General features: G+C 42.6%; 1 protein-coding gene across 2 annotated transcripts; it reads left to right on the plus strand.

Annotated features, from left to right (window-relative positions):
* Window positions 1–1,496: 1,496 nt before the first annotated feature.
* ZNF454 (zinc finger protein 454) lies at window positions 1,497–23,580 on the plus strand. Of its 2 annotated transcripts, none has more exons than XM_060636377.3 (5): window positions 1,497–1,642; window positions 2,679–2,776; window positions 5,499–5,625; window positions 6,043–6,132; window positions 22,172–23,580. In XM_060636377.3, exons 2-5 carry the CDS (start codon window positions 2,744–2,746, stop codon window positions 23,485–23,487), a joined length of 1,566 nt encoding a protein of 521 aa, XP_060492360.2. In that variant the 5' UTR covers window positions 1,497–1,642; window positions 2,679–2,743; the 3' UTR covers window positions 23,488–23,580. The 2 variants fall into 2 exon arrangements, with proteins under 2 accessions (XP_060492360.2, XP_060492362.2); XM_060636379.3 differs by lacking the exon at window positions 1,497–1,642 and adding an exon at window positions 1,710–2,058.
* The last annotated feature ends 404 nt before the right edge of the window (window positions 23,581–23,984 follow it).

A 23,984-nucleotide genomic window follows, 5' to 3' on the forward strand; every position in this document is an offset into this window, starting at 1 on the left:
ACTAGTTTCCCTGTATTTGCGTTCTAGCCTCACCACAGTCTCTTCTCCCTACAGCTGACCAGAGATTCTTTCAAAATGTGCTCAGCCACATCACTCTTGCACAGACTCCTTCAATGGCTTCCCATCACACATAGAACAAATCCAAAGGTCTTGGATGGACTTCAAGGTCTCTAGTACCCTTCAAACTACCTCTCCAACTCTCCCTTGTTCACTCTACGCCCTCTCCAGTCCCGTTAGCCTTGCAAAGCCTCAGGCCCACCAAGCACACTCCTGTCTCTGGACATCGCTGTCCCCTCCCCCTTGGACGGCTCTTCCCCAGGTAGTCACATGGTTTCCTCTCTCGCGGTATTCACATCTCTGCTCAAATGTTACTTCCTCAAAGAGAATTTCCCAAGACACTACTTAAAATAATCCCAGTCCCCACCCCACTGTCACAGGTTCACTGCGTCGTCGCTACCTGGTAAGTATTTATCTATGTTTTATTGACTACTTCCTCTCGACTCCAACCTGCGTTAAGTGCAGGTTTTCGCTGCTCTTTCCCCAGCCCCTAGAACAGTGTCTGACGCACAAGTGCTCCAGAAGTGTCAAGAGGATGGAACCTTCCATAAAGCCCCAAACAAGATCCTGTGGTGTCACACAAGTCACTGACACTGCTTCCTAAGAGGTGGCCGACAGTTTCCCAAATGACAAACCCCAGGTCACATTTTTGGCGCCGTTTAATTCACCACCGACAACGTTAAAACCTCCTCTTTCCATCCCGAGCTCAGTGGAAAAGCGTATTCAAAGGCAACGAAATATCTGCAATGGGATTTTCTATCCATCACCTCATCCCTGCCCGCCCCCACAGACATAACCCCCACCCCGGCGTCCGACACCGTCTCCTCGGCCTCTGGCTCCTTCCTTCCCCGACGAGTCGCTGACACCCAGGTCGGCTCTACCTCCTCGGCGTTTCTCCCGCGCTACCGCCCGGGTCCCAACCACCGTCCAAGGCAGCTGGCCCCGCATCCCGCCTGCCGCCCCTACCGCGCCCCGGCCCGGTCCCCGGGGCGCAGTCCCGCCGCCTCCTCAAGTCGTCTCCGCGCGGTCCTCCTCCAGGAGGGCGACTTTGCGGCTCCTCACCTCCTACTCCATCCTTGGGGACCGTCCCCGACCCGCTCCCCGCGACCGACCTACTTTAGCCCGTCGTCAACTTCTCGCTGTCTTTACGTTCCAGAGCGTTATTTCAGAGCTGAAGCGGACGCTGACTAGAACAGAACCAAAGTCGCACGAGCAGGGTAGCGCACAGGGAATAGCTGCGCTAAGGAACCGTGACGCCCTCCGCCGTGGCCCCCGGGAAATGTAGTTTCAGCACTGAAAGCTGCCAGTCGTGGTGTTGAAGGGCGAGGCCGTGTCTGCGCAAGCGCGCAATATCAGTTTCTGCGCTGGCCGCCGCTTCGCCCTCTGGGAAGTGGAGTCTGGGAAGCCAGAAGGTAGCAGCCCTCTGACTTGCGGGTGTTCGGCTCCGCAGCTCCCCGGGCAACGCGCAAGCGCAGTTCCGACCCGGGCTGCCAACTCCAGCTCATTGTGTTCCGCCTGCGATGTGGCGGTTGCGGTTTCTCGCCACGGGCAGTGGCTCTTCAAAGGGCAATCCGGTGGTGACCAGGCACGGTGGCCAAAGCCGCGTCGGAGAGCGGGCGCGGCTGGGGGCGGGTGGGGGGAGGGAGATGGCGGTGTTCGGGGCCGGGGGGAAAGGGCGGAGGGAAGGCCGAGTAGGTACGGGTCGTAGTCCCTTCTGGAGGACGCCGATCTGATGCCCTAAACTTACCGGGACGTAAGGCTGAGGTTTGATCCTAAGAGGAAAAGGGAGGATGGCCAGGTGTGGGCTCTTGGTTTTAGAGTCCGAGTCTGCAAGTGCATGTACAGGAGGATGCAGTTAGGGCCTCTGCGTGGGTCTCGGAGCCGACTCCAGGAAGCCCATTCTACCTGCAGGGGTGGATGTCCCCAGGGTGTTTCGGAGCCCTGTCTGCGAACTCTCCGAGACCGGGGCAACCGCAGCAGCGGCTCCTTGGGAGCCGGAGGGTGGGTTGTATGAAAGAGATTCCTAGCCGCCTACCCACCCCCCACCCCCCATCCCCCCACCCAGCCACACAAATACACTGCTTCTCGCCCACCTTTGGCTCTTTGTCACCCAGACTGGGTCCCTGAAGGGGAGAGGCCTGAGGTCAGAGAGAAGGACTTGGCCTGAGAGGCCTTGACAATGAAGATCCAGCCTTCTTACCTTGCCTTTTGCGGCAATCCTTCACTCCCCTCCCAGGATTAGGCAACCTTCCGGACAGGAGAGAAACTTCTGTTGAGACCTCTCAGGGCGAAGGCCAGAGGGTGGGTAGAAAGATTGAAATCTGGAGGGTGACGGGTGCTTTCTGCAGGGAACAGCCAATGTATTTAAGATACGGGAGGGAAAATGTGGAGGATTTGATCCAGATGCTGAGGGAAGGTGTCGGGGCGGGTAATGGCTGCATGGGAAGGGATTCCCTTTGCAGCAGAGGCCAGCAGAAGTATCCTCAGAAGGAGAGAATTGGGAGCTAATAGAGACTAAGAATCTACTGCTTCAGGGTAACAGAATTCCTAGGATGTGAATGCTCCCAGCCTCACTCAGGACTGTGGTGTGATCTCTTTTAACCCAGTTTTCCTCATAACAGGTGTGTAGAAATTTCTCGCTTAGGTCCCACTCTGCCAGTCCCTAAAAGGGCTTATCAGAGAAGGAATGGCTGTCAGGCGCCTGCCAACCATGGTCCAGGTGAGTGGGGAGTTGCTCTGGGGTTCCCCCCCTGAATTGCCTTAAAAGTTTTTTTTTTTTAAATTTTTTTTAAATGTTTATTTATTTTTGAGACAGAGAGAGACAGAGCATGAGCAGGGAAGGGGCAGAGAGAGAGGGAGACACAGAATGTGAAGCAGGCTCCAGGCTCTGAGCTGTCAGCACAGAGCCCGCCGTGGGGCTCGAACTCACGAACTCTGAGATCATGACCTGAGCTGAAGTCAGACGCTCAACCGACTGAGCCACCCAGGCACCCCTTAAAAGTTTTTAATGTAGAGGTTTGAAGAGTATGGGCTTGCTTTTTGTTGTTGGTTTGTTTGGTTTTTTTACCCTGACCAGGACCTTTTCTCTTAATCCAGTCTCAGATGGAGGCCTGACCCTGTTGCCCTTTTTTCCCTGGCCCCCATGTTGGGCTCATCCAAATGGGTGAGGGAGCTAAGTCACTTGTTCAAGTTCACATTAATGACACACCCTGTAATCTGTACTCTTTCCATTAGCAAGGAAGAGTAGGGGTCCAAATGGATTTTTTTTTTATGTTTATTTTTTGAGAGAGAGCAAGCCAGGGAGGGGCAGAGAGAGAGGGAGAGAAATCCCAAATAGGCTCCACACTGTCAGTGCAGAGCCAGATGTGGGGCTCGAACCCACAAACTGTGAAATCATCACGTGAGCCAAAACCAAGAGTCAGACACTTAACCCACTGAGCCACCCAGGCTCCCCGGGGTCCAAAGTGGTTTTAAAGGTAGTACCTAACACAGGAGTTGAGTGAAGAGAGAAATTAGAACACTTTCTCGGGGAAGGGACTTACTCTTTTCTTTTTTAATGACATACATTTTTTATGAAGTCATTCAAAAGATACATTTTCAATTTCAGTAAGTTACGAAAACACTTAGAGCAGGGCCAGCCTTCTTAGAACAAGGATATGGACTCTACCACTTTGAAGGAGATAACCTTCATTTGAATTTATAAAATCTGTTGACTATGGTGAAATCATTCTAATTCCCTCACGTGTTTAAGCCTGTCCGGAGCTGGAATCCTTGGCAGAAAACACTGGAAGAGGTGAGCAGCTGGTTGAAGGTGCTGTGTTCAGTCCCGTCATGGCTCACTGGCTGTTCACCCTGCTCCTTCCGGTTTGACCTGTCCCTTAGCACCCATCTCTGGTACCACTTTTTTCTTGAAGCCTATCTCTGTGGTGCCAATCCACTGTGATAATTCCCTTCCCTGACCCTTTCCTCAAATGCATTGTTGGTGTCACACAATTTATTTCGTATTTATAGGCTGCCTTACTTTGGTTGTCATTCAGTAGACCTGTATTAGGAATGTAAAATGTGCTGGGTATTATGTTATTATGACAGTGATGAAAAAGTACACAGTGGTCCCTGACAAGTTGGTTCATGGGTTCAGTCCAACAGGTGTGCAAAGCTCTGGGTACAGGTAATGAAAACCGAAGTCAGACTACCTTAAGCAAAAGCAGGCCTGTACTGGAAGGATACTGGGATTTCTCCCAAGTATTTCTCCACATGCAAGGAAACGACTGGACTTATTAGGCTATGGAGGTAGGGTCTACAATAATCAAAAAGTCCTTTCTCTGGGACCCTTGGCTTTCTTCTCAGGGCTTCTGTGTAACTCTTTCTCAGTGCACACCAGCTCTCTTGGCTTCTCAGCCAACAGTTTCTAAGGAAGGCGCTCTTTGTGATCAGAGGGGACAGGGTCACCTTGTCCAGAATGCATGTTTCTATGGGAACCGTGTATATGCCTGGGGGTGAGCAGCTGAAGACAAGCAGGTGTTGGCTAAGCAATGTATAATAGGGGCTGGGTACATGGGCTGTGTTCTAGAAGACATGCCAGGAAGACAAGAGAGATGTGGAAATTGTCCATAGCTGCTCGGAGCGAACAGTCCAGTGGGGGAAGCCGAAAGTAAATGAAAACTCACAATAAAGCAGGACAGTGCTTTGCTGTGCCTGCACCAGTGATAAAGGGGTTGAAGAAGGCCATGCCCAGGAAGTAATGTGGAGGCTGAGCCTGAATAGGATTTGGTCGTGGGGTAGGGGTGGAGGCAGGGCTGGGCAAATTGAGGGAGATGGGAGAAAATGTTCATGTCAAAAAGGACAGCAAGAGGGTGCCTGGGTGGTTCAGTCAGCTGAGTGTCCTGACTTCAGCTCAGGTCATGATCTCACGATTTGTGAGCTTGAGCCCCACATTGGGCTCTGCTCCTACAGCTTGGAACCTGGAGCCTGCTTCGGTTCTCTCTCTCTCTCTCTCTCTCTCTCTCTCTCTCTCTCTCTCTCTTCTCCCCCTCTCTTTCCCTCTCCCCCCCTCCCTCCTCCCCTGCCCTGCTTGTGCTCTTTCTCTCTCTCTCTGCCCCTCCCCCCGCTTGTGCGTGTACTCTCACTCTCACAAAAATAAACTTTAGAACTTTATTTAAAAAAAAAGGGAACAGCAGGTCTGAAGTCTCAGTGCTGAGGAAGCATAGAAGTATATCTTCTTCACAGTACACGTTTCTGCAAAGCAGGAAACAAAGTCTGGTAAAAGCCCGGCCCCTAGGAGCCCCTGAGGAAATGCTCATGTTGTCACAGAGCCCCAGCCTGCTCTATGCTAACGGTCCTGCACACCTCAGCCAGCTCCTGGGGCCTGCCAGGCTCAGCATTTCTCAGAGAGCCATGGGAGGGGTAGCCGCAGGTCACCAGGGATGGGTTTGCTGTTACAGGAATCAGTGACCTTCAAGGACGTGGTCGTGCTCTTCACCCAGGACGAGTGGGCACAGCTGAGCCCCACTCAGAGGGCCCTGTACAGGGATGTGATGCTGGAGAACTACAGCAACCTGGTCTCGCTGGGTAAGCAGGGGCCTCCGAAGGCTTATCTTCACATTTAGGGATCTCTTTCGGACCCTTATAAACTCTTAAACTGGTTCCATCCAGAACACTGGACTGGGAGTGGGCTGATTGAGGATGTTGTCTTCAGGGCACTGCATGCCTACCCCTGGTGTCCCAGGTACATGACTTTTGTTGGAGTCTAAGTGCAGATGCTTCAAAGGTGACTAGGTTGAATCCTCTCTCCCTTTCAACAGGGAGAAGGACATGGGACCAGATTGTGTTGGGCCCCAGCCATCTTTTCTTCCTCCTGGGAATTCATCTGTCCCCTGGCCTTCCTATTGGGTCACCTTTTCCAGGAAGTCCCCAGGACCAGATCTCCTTGCAATGATATTATCGCTGGTATGAACAGATGTGGTCTCTTTTTCCCCTCAAAAACAGGACTCTTAGGACCCCAACCAGATGTGTTGTCCCAGCTGGGAAAAGGAGAAGAGTGGGTGCTGGAGGACACCTCGGCAGGCTTCTGTCTTGGTAAGAACCATGCACGTGGGGGGCTTCAGGAGGAACTCAGCAAATATTCCAGGCCTGTGGACTGAGAAGCAACATCTTTTCCCTTCTTGTTCACCTCAGCATCTTGTTGCCCTGTGGGCACATGGACCCTCCCATCTGTGAGTTTTCTTCTCTCCCTATTTGGCATAGTACAATAGCCTCCAGTTTGGAAAAAGTGTCCATTGTAATCTGGGCAGCTCCCCGCATGCCACACTCACGTGTCCTTTTGTCTCGTTTAGCATCGAATGGTGAAGTCTGCTCACCGACGTTTCTCCAGTGACGGTTACACACAGCAGGGCATCTTCTGGTCATATGGGCCAGTTAACCACCTGCCTTCTGAGGCAGCTCTTCTAGCTAACCATTGCACACTTCTTCCACCGCCTTCATATCTGTGCACCCATGTGCACATATATTCAGCCAGTGTTTAATTATTCTCTGCCTTTTGCCAGCACCACACTGGGTCGTAAGCACCATGAGAGTGAAGCCAGGCTTATATCACTCTCTTGGCACTTAATAGGTGGCATAGACTTGTAGCCTTTGGATACAGAGAACATGACAATTAAGTGGTTTCTGCTTGTCTTAAGGAGCCCTTTAGGTCTGGTAGCTTAAGAGCAGGAACAGGGGTGCCTCTCCTTGCTCCTGAATATTCTAGAGAGCATATTGCCTTATCCAAGACGTTACGACATTTCACTTTTAGCTAGCATTTTATAGGCTGGAAAATGTTCTTATTTTATTTTTATTATTTTTATTTTTATTTTTATTTTTATTTTTATTTTGTTTTTTGGGGGGTGCCTGGGTGGCTCAGGCGGTTAAGCGTCCGACTTCGGCTCAGGTCATGATCTCGCGGTTCGTGAGTTCAGGCCCTGCGTCGGGCTCTGTGCTGACAGCTCAGATCCTGGAGCCTGCTTGGGATTCTGTGTCTCCCTCTCTCTCTGTCCTTCCCCCACTCTCGGTCTGTCTTTCTCTCAAATAAACTTAAGTAATAAAAATACATTTTTTTAAGTTTATTTTCAGAGAGACAGAGACAGTGCAAGTTGGGGAGGGGCAGAGAGAGAGAGGGAGACAGAATCCCAAGCAGGCTCCATACTGCCAGCGCAGAGCCTGACACAGGGCTCGATCCCACCAACCATGAGATCATGACCTGAGCTGAAGTTGAGATGCTTAACTGACTGAGCCACCCAGGTGCCCTTGGAAAATATTTTTTTTAAGCCTTTGTCACTGATTTTTCACCCAGCAAAAAATGCAGGGATTTATAGCCTACACTAAATAACTACACCTGAAATGTCTAGGACCCAGTCTATTATAGAATTTAAATGTCTTAGCTCTAAAACTCAGTTGTCTAAAAAAAAAACCATCTTCTAAGTTACTCCAGTAGCATTCTGAATTTGTATGTTATGTTATAACCAAGCTAAGGCATTTTTAATATTTCATTCTGTATTGTATAAGCAGTGTTCTAGCAAAATAAAAGGGGGTGGGGATTTAAAAGAAATTCATCCACTGTCCCACCACTCTGGCCTAACAACATCATCCATTCTTTATTCATCGTTACAACTAGTTCTTTATTGTACTTGCTAGGGGTGGGAGGGGATTAGGAATATGAAGGAGTTTCATGCCTAGAAGTCAGGTGTGGGTAATGATATGAAAAACCAGGTGGTCATGGTTCAGGCCCTCCCAGGTGCCTTTCCCAACCCTCTGGGTCTAGCACCTTGTGTTTCTGAATTGCCTGGACATCCCAAACCTGGAGCCGATTCATGGGGGATGACCAGTGGCTAGCCAGTCAGACATGGAAAGAAGTGTTATTTTATGTTTCCCAATAAAGTTTTACAGCTGTTCCTCTCATTATCTATTGAAGACATATTTTTACTTTTGAATAGAACCATCTTTTCTTTTGTTCTTTAACCAGAAATTGCTGCTACCAAGAGGTGGTAGTCCTTTCCAAGTATTTATTGCCCTCCGTTGACTCTCTGATTATTATTCTTAAAGTGTTCATTAGATCATTTTTAATTTGGGTTTTTCTTATTTCTGTTTCTCTTGATAATGACTATGACTTCAGAAACCATATGAAACAGTGGTATTAGGTTCATCTCTCATTTTGTAGGAATTGGATCTAGAACTTGTCCATTTCTGCACCAATTACCATTGGTTTAGAACAGACACTTTTCAGTTGTAATGCTTCTGATAGATTTTATCCCCTCTGGGCCATGAGCTAGTGGAGGGAGAAGAGAGCTGGCATTTGAGCAGCTGGGACCATCACTGTGCTGGGTGTTTTCTGAGGGAATTTATATGAACTGCCCCATTCAGTCCTCACAACCTGTGAGGGAAGTATGATTAACTGCACTTACAGAAAACCAAGCCTCAGTGTGGTTAGTTCATTTGGACAGATTTAATGTTGCCGTCTCCTGGCAAGTCAGGATTGGGGTGAAGCCATCTGGCTCTCAAACTTCTTTTTTCCCCTTCTCCAAAATAGCTTCAGTTACCCAGAAATTGTTTACTCAGTAAGTCTAAATAAAACTACCTGATCCCTTAATTTGGGTAGTGTGTTAATAACTTCCTACAGTTTGTGTTTGTTAATCTGTTTAGATTTCTTTCTGTTATATCAGTTGTACATTTTTACCAGTTAGTTTTAAACTGTCTTTTTTTTTAGCCATGAAGCGTATTTGTTTACAATTGGCCATAGGATTCATCTATAATTTTAACACTTTATACGATGTCCTCTTGCATGTTTCCAATTTTATCTGCTTCTTTTTTCCCTATTAAATTTGCTGGAATTTTTTTTTTCAGGGAACCAGCCCTTACTTATTACTCTTACAGGTTGTTATTTTATTTCTACACTTGTTATTATTTCCTTGTTTTACTTAAAATAAACATATTTTGGAGCACCTGGGTGGCTCAGTCAGTTAAGCATCTGACTCTTGGTTTCAGCTCAGGTCATGATCTTGCAGTTCGTGAGATGGAGCCCCAAGTAGGGCTCTGTGCTGACAGCATGGAGCCTGCTTGGGATTCTCACTCTCCTTCTCGCTCTCTCTGTCCCTCCCTGCCTCGTTCTCTGTTTCTCTTTCTCAAAATAAATAAATATACTAAAAAAAATAAAATAAAATAAGCACATTTTGCTTACTGTACATTATATACACAAAAGAGAATATGTGGTATTTTTTAAAGTTTGAAGAAAAAAGAAATGACACCCATATCCCACTGTCCAACTTAAGAAATAAAACGTAGGGGCACATGGGAAGTCCAATATGCCCTGTGTCATTGCCCCTTCTCCCTTCAATGTCAGAGAGAGCCACTAGCTTGAATTTTCCACCAGCAGCTCCTGCGCTGTTCTTCATGGTTTTACCACATTTATCTGGAGCCCTGAGCAATGTTATTTAGCTTTGTGTGCTTTAAAGTCTGATATATGGGGACACCTGGGTGGCTCAGTTGGTTGAGTGTCCGGCTTTGGCTCAGGTCATGATCTCGCAGTTTGTGGGTTCGAGCTCCTTGGTGGGCTCTGTGCTGACAGCGTGGAGCCCACTTCAGATCCTCTGTCTCTCTCTGCCCTTCCCCTACTTGTAGCTCTCTCTCAAAATTTTTTTTAATTCAAAAAAATTTTTTTAAGTTTGATATGTGTATTGTACAGTTTCCACAAGTTGGTTTTTTAAACCCTTATTGAGATGTGTACTTCTGCACTTTGATATTCCTTCAATGACGACACCTTAAATTTATCCATTCTGTTGCTGGTAGACCTGTGGGTTGTTTCTAGACTTTGCTGTTTGGAATAATGCAGACTGAATGTTCTTATACATGTTTCCTTATATACACGAGCCTTCACTGGGAGTCTTTTTAAGGTGTATGCACAGGTGTAGAAGTAGTGGGCTTAAGGGTACATGCTTCTTCAGCTCTTCGAGACTGTTCCAGATTCCTGGTTAAGTTAGTTGTTCCAGATTATACTCACAGTTCAGGCAAATTCTTGTGACTTTACTTTCTTGCCAAAATTTGGAACTGATAGACTTTTAAAAATTCTCCTAGCCCCATTCCTGCAAACTGGTATCTCCCTGTGGTTTTGATTTCCATTTCCTCGTTTACTCGTGAAATTGGACGTCTTTTCGTGTGTTGATAATTTGTGCTCTGAGACTTACATATTCATATTCTTTGCCCATTTTTCTATTATAGTTCATCTTTTTCTTAGTCATTTGTAAAAAGTCCTATTTATTCAGGAATCAAATAAGTGTGTCACTTTATAGCTTATCTTTTTCTTTGTTAACAGAAGTTCTTAATTAACAAAGTAAAATATATCAGTCTTTTGCCTTAATGGTCTTTATCTTCATGCTTTTTGTGTTGTGTTTAAATGATCTTTCTACCCTTAGATCCATTAGGGAAGGACTTGGTTGAATGGAAGCATGAATTTCTAATAATACTCAACTTTCATCTTTTTTTTTTTCTTTCTGTTGAAGTCTTGTGAGAGGTTTGCTTTTTAACAGACTTTTTTTTTATGTTTATTTTTGAGAGAGAGAGAGAAAGAGAACAAACAGGGAAGGGGCAGAGAGAGGGGGAGAGATAACCCCAAGCAGGTTCCACACTGTCAGCACAGAGCCCAGTGTGGGGCTTGAACCCCACAAACCGTGAGATCATAACCTGAGCCGAAACAAAGAGTAGGACAGCTAACTGACTGGGCCACTCAGGTGACCCTTTAATAGACTTTTTAATGAATAAATGTTTGACTCTGCTGGTCCTTTCTATTTTATATTGATCTATTCATTGATTTTTTTTTTTTTTTTTTTTTTTGCCCAGTATTTCTGTCTTTTGACTTCATTGGAGTTTATTCTGTTCTTTATTTGTAGTAGTAAGTTTTATCATAGTAATGCACACATTTAATGAAACTACAGTTTTTATTACAAAAAACAGTGACCCCTTTTCCCTATTCTCCCCACTGGAGAGGTAGCCACTTTTCTCTTCTTTTAGCCGATTATTTGGTGTAATTGCTTCCAAATAATGACATTTCTGTTATCCCTAACCTAAGAGTTCCCTCTGACCTCTTTGCGGTTAACTCCCCGCCCCCTGCTCCTGCCCCATCCCTAGGCCCTGGCAACCAGTCATCTGCCTCTGCCATGCTGAGTTTATCTTCCCAGGATTTTATGCAAATGGGACTCTACAGCATGTTCTCCTCTGTGTCTGACCGTCACTTAGCAAAGAAGCTTCGAGATTCCTCCTTGCTGTTTCAGATGTCAGTAGTTCTTTGCCATCACTGAGTTAGCACTCTGTCGTCTGGAGATAGCACTGATCATTCATCACTGGTGAACATTTGGGTGTTTTCAGGCTTTGGCTAAGGCTGCTGTGAACATTCTGGTACAGAGGTTTATGTAGATGTCTTTTTTTTTTTTAAGTTTATTTATTTATTTTGAGAGAGAGAGAATAGGGGAGGGGCAGAGAGAGAGGGAGACCGAGAGAATCCCAAGCAGGCTCTACACTGTCAGCAAGGATCTGGATGCAGGGCCCAAACCAAAAACTGCGAGATCATGACCTGAGCTGAAGTTGGACGCTTAACTGACTGAGCCACCCAGATGCCACTGTGTGGATGTCTTTTAGTTCATATGCTCTTGGTGGACATATGTTTTCACTAAGGGACGTGCCTAGAAGCAGGAAGCCTGGGTTTATAGAGTTTAAAAGCATACTTTGCTGGGGCGCCTGGGTGGCTCAGTCAGTTAAGCATCCTATTCCAGCTCAGGTCATGGTCTCATGGTTCATGAGTTTGAGCCCTGTGTTGGGCTCTGTGCTGCCAGCTCATAGCCTGGAGCCTGCTTTCGGATTCTGTGTCTCCCTTTCTCTCTGCCCCAACGCCCCCCCCCCCCCCCCCACCGCCCACCCGCTGCCCCCTGCTAGTGCTCTGTCTCTGTCTCTCTGTCAAGAATAAATAAAACATTAAAAAAAAATTTTTTTTAACTATACTTTGTCCTTTTTTAACATAGGACAATGCAGCCAGGTTAATTTAGCCCACCCTGAAGTGACCTGGGCCTTGATGAGAGCAGATTCTGTGTGCTCATATCTTCAGTGGGTCCAGTCTCTCCTCACTCAGTTCGTCTTCAGTGTGGTAAAACTTGGGTGCGTTTGACTCCTCTCTTGATTAGATGAGTGTTCTCCTATAACACTAAACATTAAGAAGACAAATACTCTCTTATATATAGATGATGTGTTATTATTATCACAGTTGAGGAGAGGCTTTAATAGATATCACAATTCAAAGAAAGCCGGCAATTGGTTATTTTTGGTGACCCACAGTATCTTTTTTGAAAACCATCTGCCAGATCTTTTTAAGCAAACATTTTTTGAATACCCAGAAAAATACACAAATTTTAAGTGTAAAATTCAGCACATTTTTGCAGTGTAAATATTGTATAACCAGCACTTCTAAAAGAAATAGAATGTTACCAGCATGTTAGAAATCTCCCATCCCCTCTATTTCTTTCTTTCTAAAGATAACTACTACCCTGACCATAGCTTTGTTTGGCCTATTTTTAAAGCTTATATAAGTGGAATCATACAGTATGTGCTCTTCTGTATCTGGCTTCTTTCCTTCAGCAGTATGTTTGCCATTCATCCATGTATAGCAGTGGTTTGTTCATTCTCATTGATGTACAGTATTTCACTGTGTAAACTTACCATTTCTATTTTCTACTGTTGCTAAACATTTGATTTCTAGCCTGGAGCTATTATGAATAGTACTGCTTTGAACATTTCTATAGGTCTTTTAGAGAATATATGTATATATTTCTCTTGGGTATATAGGTAGGAGTACTATGTTCATGAGTATGAAGGCTTTAGTAGACACTGCCAAGGAGTTTTCCAAAGTGGCTATCCTAATCTGTTCCTCAACCAGCAGTATTTGAGGGTCCCCAGTATTGCCATTTAAACATTTCTTCTGCCACTCTAGAGGATATATGGAGTACCCGGTTGTATCTCAACTTATGACTGATGAAATTGATCATCTTTGCTATTTTTTTAATGTTTATTTATTTTTGAGAAAGAGAGAGAGACAGGTCATGAGCAGGGGAGAGGCAGAGAGAGAGAGAGGGAGACACCAGAATCTAAAGCAGGCTCTAGGCTTTGAACTGTCAGCACAGAGCCTGACACAGGGATCACACAAACTCACAAACTGTGAGATCATTACCTGAGCCAAAGTCAGATGTTCAACCAACTGAGCCACCCAGATGATCGGGGATCTTCTTTATTTTTAATCTCTTTAATATTCTCTTTTGTAAAGAATAAGTCTTTCCCTTTTTATATAGCTGTCTGATCTTTTCTTAATGATCGATAGGGTTGCATATTTGGGATTTGAGTCGTCAAATGTCATGTATGCAAATATATATACTTCCCACCTTGAATAATAGTGTCATTTGATAAACAAGTTCTAAATTTTTAAGATAGTGCAGTTAATCAGGATATGGGTTTTTGTGGTTTTGTTTTTCTTTTTGTCCCTTGTGGTTAATGCTTTTTGTGTTCTATATAAGACCTTTAAGGCCATGAACATCCTTGTTTTCCTGTAGCAGCTGTATTCTTTCGTCTTTCATACTTAGTTCTGAACCCAACGTGGAAGATTTATTGTTCGTTTCTCATATGGTATCCAGTTGACCCAGGATGGTTTACTGAAAAGACTATCTTTCTCCTGCTGTATTGCAGTATTTCCTTTGTCACACATATGGCGAATACATTGTGCATGAGTCTGATTCTGGGTTCTGTAGTCTCTTGCATTTGTCTATTTGTACATAGGTCTGTTTCTAGACTATTCTGTTGCATTCTTTTTTGTCATATCTTGTGCCAATACAATAATGTCTTAATTACTCTAACATTATGATGAGTCTCACACTTGATGATGTAAGTCCTCCAGCTTTGTTCTTTTGTTTGCTGTCAGAATTTTTGAATTGACTTTTCAATTTCCACAAAATTCCTGCTGGGATTTTAATAAGAATTGGCCTGACTCTGTAGACTAAATGGGAAGAATTGGTAGTATGCCATTTTGTGACTATGTTGTATCCCTGTATTTGTTCAGATTTTCTTTATAATTTCTCTGAAATTTTTTGTTGATTTATGTGTATAGTTCTTGCACATCTTTCACTATATTTATAAGTATTTTTTTGTTTTTGATACCATTACAAATATCTTTTGAAAGTTTTCCAATTAATTGTTGCTGGTATATAGATGGACTATTGGTTTTATATATTGATCTTACACCCGGCAACTTTACTAAGTTCCCTTATTAATTCTAATAGATTGTAGATTATTTTGTGTTTTTATATGAACATAGTCATATTATCTGAGAATAATGACATTTTAATTTTTTCTTTTCCGATTTTCTTTTCTCTTTCTTTACCTTGCACTGATTAAGACTTTTAATAGAATGTTAAATAGAAATTGTGATAATAGGCATTTTTTTTTTCACTTCAGTCTCAGGAATGTTTTCAATATTTTATAATTGTTATGTTTGGTGTAGAATTTTTATAGATACTCTTTATCAGATTAAGAAGGTTATGGGGGCGCCTGGGTGGCTTGGTCGGTTAAGCGTCCGACTTCGGCTCAGGTCATGATCTCACGGTCCGTGAGTTCGAGCCCCGCGTTGGGCTCTGTGCTGACAGCTGAGAGCCTGGAGCCTGTTTCAGATTCTGTGTCTCCCTCTCTCTCTGCCCCTCCCCTGTTCATGCTCTGTCTCTCTCTGTCTCAAAAATAAACGTTAAAAAAAAATTAAAAAAAAAAAAAGAAAGTTATGTTCTACTTTACTGAGATTTTACCTAGGTATTGAATTGGGTCAATTTCAGCCTCTATTGAAATAATGATGTGATTTTTTTCTCCTTTATTTTGTTAATATGGTGAATAACATTGCGTGATTGAAATGTGAAAACAACGTTGAAATTTCAACTTATTCGTGATCCATTATCCTTTTTTATATCACGGTTTTGTATTCCTTTTGCTGATACTAGGTTTAGGAATTTTGCATCTATGTTGATGAGAAAGAATGGTCTGCGATTTTATATTTTTTAAAAGTTGTTCCCATCTTGGGGTACCTAGATGGCTCAGTGGGTCAAACATCCGGCTCTAGATCTTGCCTCAGGTAATGATCTCACGGTTCATGAGATCAAGCTCTGCCCTGCACAGGACTCTGTTCTGACAGCACCAGAGTCTGCTTGGGAATCTCTCTCTCCTTTCTCTCTCTGCCTCTCCCTGCTGCTTGTGTGCATGTGCTTGCTCTCTCTCTCTCTCTCTCTCTCTCTCTCTCTCAAAATTAAGTAAATAAATAAGTAAAGTTTTAAATTGTTCTCACCAGGTTGTGCTAACTTAATAAAACCAATGAGATATGTTCATTCTTTTCATTTCTCTGAAAGAGCTTGTGTAAGATTGGTGTTATTTCTTTCTTAAATGTTTAGACAAATTCACTAGTGAAGCTATCTCTGGCAGTTTCTTTGTGAGAAAGTTTTAAATTGAAGATTCCATTTGTTTGATATAGGACCATTCAAATTTTCTGGTTTTTGGTTTGGTTTTGTTTGGGGTGTTTTGTTTGTTTGTTGTTGGTTTTTTGTTTTTTTGGGTTTTTTTGGTCAGTTCTGGTACATTTTACCTTTCCAGGAATTTGACCCTTTTATCTAAATGGCCAAACTCATTAGCATAAACTTTCCTCATTATGTCATTGTCATATAAGTCTCCATGGAATCTGTCCTGATTTCACCTTTATCATTATTGATATTACTAATATGTGCCTTCTCTCTGTTCTTGATTAGTCTTTTTTTTTTTTTTAAGTTTATTTATTAGAGAGAGAGAGATAGCATACACGCATATGAGCTGGGGAGGGACAGAGAGGGAGAGAGAATCCTAAGTAGGCCCTGCACTGTCAGCCTGATGTGGGGGCTCAATCTCAACAACCATGAGATCATGACCTAAGCTGAAATCAAGAATTGGACACTTAACCAGCTGAGCCACCCAGATGCCCCTGTTCTGATTAGTCTTGATGGAAGTCTTTAGAAATGCATTGCTTAATTTAGAAATATCTGTGGATTATTTAAGTATCTTTTTGGTGTTTTGGTATTCATTGCCAGCTTAATTCCATGGAGTTCAGAGAACATATTCTGAGTGACCTCAGTCCTGTGAAATGTGTCCATACTGCTTTACAGCCCAGTATATAGTCAGCTTGAGTAAATGTTCTGTATTCACTAATAATATATATTCTGTCATTGTTGGGTATACTGTTATCAGGTATACTAATTAAATCAGATTTGTTTTTTGGATTATTGAGATCATCCCTATTCTTAAAGGTTTTATTTCTGAGTTTTTGAAAGTGGTGTGTGAACATTTCTTACTAGGATTGTTAAGATTTCTGTTTTTGCTTTTCATTTTCTCAATTTCTACTTTATACATTTTGAAGTTATGTGCAAATGTAGATTTATTTACATGTTCCTGGAGAACTGTCCCTTTTGTCAGTATAAAATATCTGAAAGTCTCTTTCTAATATTGCAAAGTTTGTCTGAGTATACATGTATTACCTAATATTCTTGTGGTTAGTGCTTACATGATAAATCCTTTTCATTCTTTTCTATATTTTTCTGTCTATATTTTTGGTATTTCTCTTCTAATAGGCATTTAGCTGGATTTTTTTCAATCTAGTCTCACAATCTTAGTTTTTCAATAGAATATGTAAACCAGTTACTAATATGTATGAGATTGGATGTCTGTTATCTTACTGTTTTCTATTTTACTCACCTGCTTTAAATTATCTTTTCCATTTTGCTTTCTCTTGAATTAACTTTTTATTATTTGATTTTCATCCTGTATTAGCTTGTTAATGTATATTTTTTTTAGCTACTAGACTTTATTGGTAAGTCTAATTAGTAAAACCAGCTTATTGTTATACAAAATAACTTTTTACTTTTAATAATTCCCAGACCATGCTAGTACCTTAAAATATTAACTCTGTTTTCTTTCACCTTTTGTGTTATTTTTGTTATGTATATCATTGCATATATATTTTCAACCTCTCAAGACATAATTATTGTGTGCGATAATACTTCTATGTATTCACGTACTTTTTCTTTCTCTCTTTTTTTTTTTTTTTTTAACGTTTATTTATTTTTGAGACAGAGAGAGACAGAGCACGAATGCGGGAGGGCCAAAGAGAGGGAGACACAGAATCTGAAACAGGCTCCAGGCTCCGAGCTGTCAGCACAGAGCCCGATGCGGGGCTCGAACTCACAGACTGTGAGATCGTGACCTGAGCCGAAGTCGGCCGCTCAACCGACTGAGCCACCCAGGCGCCCCTCTCTCTTTTTTTTTTTAATTTTTTAATGTTTATTTATCTTTGAGAGAGAGACAGAGTGCAAGTGTGGGAGTGGCAGAGAAGGAGACAGAGGCTTCAGGCTCAGAGCTGTCAGCACAGAGCCCAACACAGGGCTCAAACCCATGAACTGTGAGAGCACGATCTGAGCCGAAGTCCTATGCTTAACCAACTGAGCCACCTAGGTGCCCCCATGTATTTACTTTTTCTATTGCTTTTCATTCCTGCTTACATTTCCAGGTTTCCACCTGGGATTTTCTTATGCCTAGAACACTCTTGTTACTGTTGTTGTTTTCTTTAAATATGGGTCTGCTGGTGACACATCTCTGTTTTTATTTATATGGAAGTATCCATTTCATATTCACTGTGCTTTTTTTTTATTAAAAAAATTTTTTTTTAACGTTTATTATTGAGAGACAGACAGAGCACGAGCAGGGGAGGGACAGAGAGAAAGGGAGACTCAGAATCTGAAGCAGGCTCCAGGCTCTGAGCTGTCAGCACAGAGCCGGACGCAGTGCTTGAACTCAAAAACCGTGAGACCACAACCTGAGCTGAAGTCAGACACTTAACTGACTGAGCCACCCAGGCACCCCTCATATTCACTTCTTAGGGATATTTTCTTTCTCTTGAATTCTGTTTGGCAGTTATGTTCTTTCAACACTTCTGATGTTATTTCATTGTCTCCTGGCTTCATTGTTTTTGTTGAAAAGACACCTGTCTTGTTTTTTTTCTCCTTTAGAAGTAATGTATTTTTTTCTCTCTCTCTTAAGCAACTATCAAGATAAACTTAGTGGTTTTCAGTAGTTTTACTGTGCTGTGCTTAGGTAGATTTTCTTTGTATTTATCCTGCTTGGAATCCCTAGTGCTTCTCACATTCATTTTTTAGCCCTTTTTTTTTTTCAAACAGTATTTTTGCCCTTTTCCTTCCCCTATTCCAGAACTTGTTACACATATGTTCAGTCTCTTCATCATGCCTTCTATGCTTCTTTTTAATTTTTTTCTGCAAGTTTTATCATAGATATTTTCTGCTTATGTATTTTTCCAGGGCACTATTGCTCCCTTCTGCTATGTCTAATATATACTGTTAAATCTATCCGTTCAGTTCTTAATTTCAATTATTTATATTCTTCAGTTCTAGAACTTTCATTTGATTCATTGGTTCCAATCTGCTATTGAAATTCTTATTCTTCTCTGTTTTGTTGAACATATTAATCACACATGTCTTAAAATCCATGTCTGGTAACTTTGGTATCTGAGTTCTGTGGGTCTTTGTCTATTATCTGTTTTTTCTCTTGACTTAATTTCTTAGTATTCCTGGTACATTTGGATTGAATCCCTGATACTGTATTTGAAGTACTGAAGAGGCTCTGGGTAATGTTCTGTTCCTCCAGAGAAGATTTGCCTTTTTCTCTGGTGGATAGCTACTGTGCAAGGGAACCACCTTAATCCAAGCAGGAACACATTACCTGGAGATTGGGTTGCAGTGTTTCTAAAGCTCTGCTTATCTCTTGTTTGCCCTTGCAGCCCTCCAGGAGTGCCAACTGAGAATTTCACATGTATGACCACCAACCCCTTCCTTGGAAGATCCTGATCTCAGTTTTTGGCTCCATAGTATATTTTTTTTTAATGTTTATTTATTTATTTTTGAGAGAGAGTGTGGCCAGGGGAGGGGCAGAGAGAGAGGGAAAGACAGAATCCAAAGCAGGCTCCACACTGCCAGTGCAGAGCACAGTGTGGGGCTTGAACTCACCAACCGTGAGATCATGACCTGAGCCAAAGTCAGACACTTCACTGACTATTGGCTCCATAGTATCTTAAGACTAGAAAATTTTGAACTTCTCTATAAGGAAAAAAAACCCCAGTAATAATTGGGATTACCTCTCTATTTCCTTTCTCTTCCAAATATTAGACTATCAGGTTGGCCTTCAGTGACATCTGATGCCTTTAGACAGAGTTTTTGTTTTTCAGTTAAGATTTTCCAGTTGTTTTCTGCAGGAATGTCTCCCACAGGCCACTCTATCAGGTCCGAAAGTGAAAGTCACCCCTTAAAACCTTAAGATTTGGCAGTCCTGGTGTTTAACTGACCATTCTTTGTTTTGAGCAACGATGTATTATTCTGAGCTCACCAGGACTATAGCTTTAAAATGCACCTGTTTAACTTTCTTTTCCAGATAAGTAAAGGAATTTGTTTTGTTTTGTTTCATTGATTATAGCTCTTTGTAGATTTTATGGAATGTTTAGAAAGAAAAAAGTGATGAGGGAGGCTTGTTCTTGATAGATTTCCCAAGAATTTACATCATTAATGTATAGTGTCTAGTTCTTATCATTTCATTTCTTAGCACAGAGTCTTAAATAGACTTAACAAAACAGGCAGATATTTACAAATACATAGGAAAATTGGTGTGCAGTCCAGAACACTGCTCGTTAATACAGGTATACCTCGTTCTATTGTGCTGTGCAGATATGCATTTTTTACAAACTGAAGGTTTGTGGCAATCTTGCATCGAGCAAATCTATCAGTGCCATTTTCCAACAGCATATACTCACTTCATATCACTGTGTCATGTTTTGGTGATTCTTGCAATAAAATTTGAAAAATTCTGGAAAGGATTCACTATTCTAGATACCATTAAGAACATTCATGGTTTATGGGCAGAGGTCAAAATATCAACATTAGTAAAGGAGTTTGGAAGAAGTTGATTCCAACCCTGGTGGATGACTCTGAGAGATTCAAGACTTCAGCAGAGGAAGTAACCACAGATGTGGTAGAAATAGCCAGAGAATTGGCATTAGAAGTGGAACCTGAAGATGTGAGTGAATTGCTACAATCTCATGATAAAACTTGTATGGATGAGGAGCTGTTTCTTATGGATGAGCACAGAAAGGGGTTTCTCGAGATGGAATCTACATCCTGACGAGGATGCTGTGAAGGTTGTTGACATGACAACACCGGATTTAGAATGTGACATAAAATTAGTTAATAGAGCAGTGGCAGAGTTTGAGAGGATTGGCTCCCAAGTTCGAAAGAAGTTCTGTGGGCAAAATCCTGTCAAACAGCATCTCCTGCTACAGAGAACTTGTTCCTAAGAGGGAAGAGTCCTTCGATGCAGCAGACTTCATTGTTATCTTATCTTCAGAAATTGCCACAGCCACCCCAGCCTTTGACAATCATCATTCGCAGCCATCATTTTTTTCTAAGTTTATTTATTTATTTTGAGAGAGCATGAGTGCGCATGCAAGCATGGGGGAGGGGCAGAGAGAGGGAGGGAGAGAGAGTCCCAAGCAGGCTCTGCGCTGTCAGCGCGGACCCCAACACAGGGCTTGATCTCACAAAATGTCTTGATCTCACAAAATGTGAGATCATGACCTGAGCCAAAGTCAAGAGTCAGACGCTTAACTGACTGAGCCACCCAGGCGCCCCAGCAGCCATTATCATTGAGGCAAGACCCTCCACCAGCAGAATGATTTCGCCGAAAGCTCAGATGCTGGTTAGCATTTTTTAAGCAAGAAAGTGCTTTCTAATTATGGCATATATAGTGTTTTTCTGGACATAATGCTACACCACTTCATAGACTGCAGTATAGTGTAAACGTAGCTTTTATTTGCACTGGGAAGCCAAAAAATTCATTTGACTCACTTCATTGCAATATTTGCTTCACTGCAGCAGTCTGGAAGCGAGCCTGCAGTATCTCTGAGGTATGCCTGTATCATGAAACCAACATGCAGAATTTGTCTGTGGGGAGAGGATCACACATGGGGCCATGGCTCATATCCCAGTAGTGGAGTCCATTTCTAGTGACTGTATTCTCATTTCCCAGGAGTCAGGGCCTCACCCTCCAGCACATACCTGGTTTCTCCTGGTAGATTTGCTGCTTTGTTCCTAATTTCCTGCCCTCACATATACAACTTCATGGTACATTTTCCTCATATAGGTGTTACATATAGGTTTGAAACTTTGTGTCCTCACTAGCAGGAGGAGATCCTTCGTAGATGAGTGTTTTACACATCCGTTTTATTAGCTATCTGAATGCTAAGATAAAACATTAAAATGTTGCTTTTAGTAGTTATGGGAGTCAGATTACTTTACCAAGTGTTGACCCCCAGTTTCCCTGGTTTCTTAAGGTCACATCTGGGTTATTTTAAAGACCATACCACTGAAATAGATAAGGTACATTTTTTCTTATCTGTTAGCAGAGTGTGGTCTGTATAGGTTTTTTTTGAGGCATAGAAAGTCAAGTAACTTCTCTGTAATCTGAGTATTGTACTCAGGATCCCAACCCAGGCCTGTGACTTCTCAATCTAAGCTTCCAAGCTATCCTGCTTCATACATTCATTACACATTAAATCAACCCACATCCTGTTTACCTCTTTTTTCCTTTTTTTTTTTTTTTTTTTAATATTTATTTTGAGAGCAAGGGAAGGAGAGTGAACTTGTGTGAACAGGGGAGGGGCAGAGAGAGAGAATCCCAACCAGGCTCCACGCTGTCAGCACAGAGTCTGACATGAGGCTCAGTCTCACAGACCACGAAATCATGACCTGAGCTGAAACTGAGAGTCAAACCCTTAACCGACTAAACCAGTCAGGTGCCCCTCCCCTTTCCTTTCTTATCTTCACTTCAAGAAGCCTTCAAAACTGCAGCCTCTTTGTTAGCATTATAAATCTTCTCATCTTACCCCAACTAGGTGTTTTACCAGGATAAAACAGATTTTTTTATGTTTGATGTCTTTCAGACTGGATGACTATGCCTGTGAGTAAGAAATCTACTCCCAAGGCAGATATTCCTGGAGAAGACTTGGATCGGTGGATGGTAAAGGAAAGATTTACTAGAGACAGTCACTGGAAATATGATGGCCTGCTGGAATGGCAGCATGGAGGCCAGGTGGCTGTCACTCACCAGAAAACCCCCTCTGTGCTCAGTGACCAGGGAGGTGATGAGCCTGGGAAGCACTGCACCGAGAGCTCATCTTTTGTTCCGAGTCAGGGATTGCAATCTAGCAAAAAAGTCTTTGAGTGTAGAGAGTGTGGAAAAGTCTTCACTAAGAGTTCGACCCTTAATAAACATCAGAAAGTTCATACTGAAAAACTTAATGCAAATCGGAAAACTGTTATTAAAGAGAAACGATATGAATGTAGAGAATGTGGGAAAGCCTTTCACCAGAGTACACACCTCATCCATCACCAAAGAATTCACACTGGCGAGAAACCGTACGAATGTAAGGAATGTGGCAAGGCCTTCTCGGTGAGCTCCTCGCTTACTTATCATCAGAAAATTCACACCGGAGAGAAACCTTTTGAATGCAACTTATGCGGAAAAGCTTTTATCCGAAATATACACCTTGCACACCATCACAGAATACACACTGGAGAGAAACCTTTTAAATGTAACGTATGTGACAAAGCCTTTGTATGCAGGGCACATCTTACCAAACACCAGAATATTCACAGTGGAGAGAAACCCTATAAATGTAACGAGTGTGGGAAAGCCTTCAATCAGAGTACAAGTTTTCTTCAGCATCAAAGAATTCACACTGGAGAGAAGCCCTTTGAATGTAATGAATGTGGAAAGGCCTTCAGGGTGAACTCTTCCCTTACCGAGCATCAGAGAATTCATACTGGAGAGAAACCTTATAAGTGTAGCGAATGTGGGAAAGCTTTCAGGGATAACTCATCCTTTGCTCGACATCGGAAAATTCATACCGGAGAGAAACCTTACAGGTGTGGTTTGTGCGAGAAAGCCTTCAGGGACCAATCCGCCCTAGCCCAACATCAGAGAATTCATACTGGGGAAAAACCATACACATGTAATATATGTGAGAAAGCCTTCAGTGACCATTCGGCCCTTACTCAACATAAGAGAATCCACACTAGAGAAAAACCTTACAAATGTAAAATCTGTGGGAAAGCCTTTATTCGAAGCACACACCTTACTCAACATCAGAGGATTCACACGGGAGAGAAGCCCTATAAATGTAATAAATGTGGGAAAGCTTTCAACCAGACTGCAAACCTCATTCAGCATCAGAGACATCATATTGGAGAAAAGTGATATGACTATAGTTTATATAGCAGAGCTTTGAGACTGAATATGTTAATTATTGAATGTATGAGAATCCATTCCAGGAAATAGCCATGAAAGCTTGCCCGAAGATGGTCTTTTTATTCACATTATTGTGGGTTTGAGAATTTAAGAATGGCATGCACTCCTAGTTCAGAACTGCCTCTGTTAAATAGCAGTAGTGTTTTACTGAATTACTGAATTGTGAAATATAACCAAAATGAAGCTTCATTAGCAACACAGAAATTAGTTTATCAAATTTACACTTTGACTATTAAGAGACACTATAAAATGGTAAAAAAATTTTAGGTCGAGAAGCAAAGGAACCAAAGTAAGAAGATGGCCTCTAAGCATTTCACACTACTCAGTTCTCTTATGTAAGAGGGTTTCTACTTTTAATGGAACCCTTTTATTCTCACCAACCCTGATGAAACCCAGTGTAAGAAAAGTGCAGTCACCCATGCATTGGGTCAGGAGTTACTCAAATT

The sequence above is a fragment of the Panthera onca genome, chromosome A1, assembly GCF_046562875.1.
Source record: "Panthera onca isolate mPanOnc1 chromosome A1, mPanOnc1 haplotype 2, whole genome shotgun sequence".
Taxonomy (NCBI): domain Eukaryota; kingdom Metazoa; phylum Chordata; class Mammalia; order Carnivora; family Felidae; genus Panthera; species Panthera onca.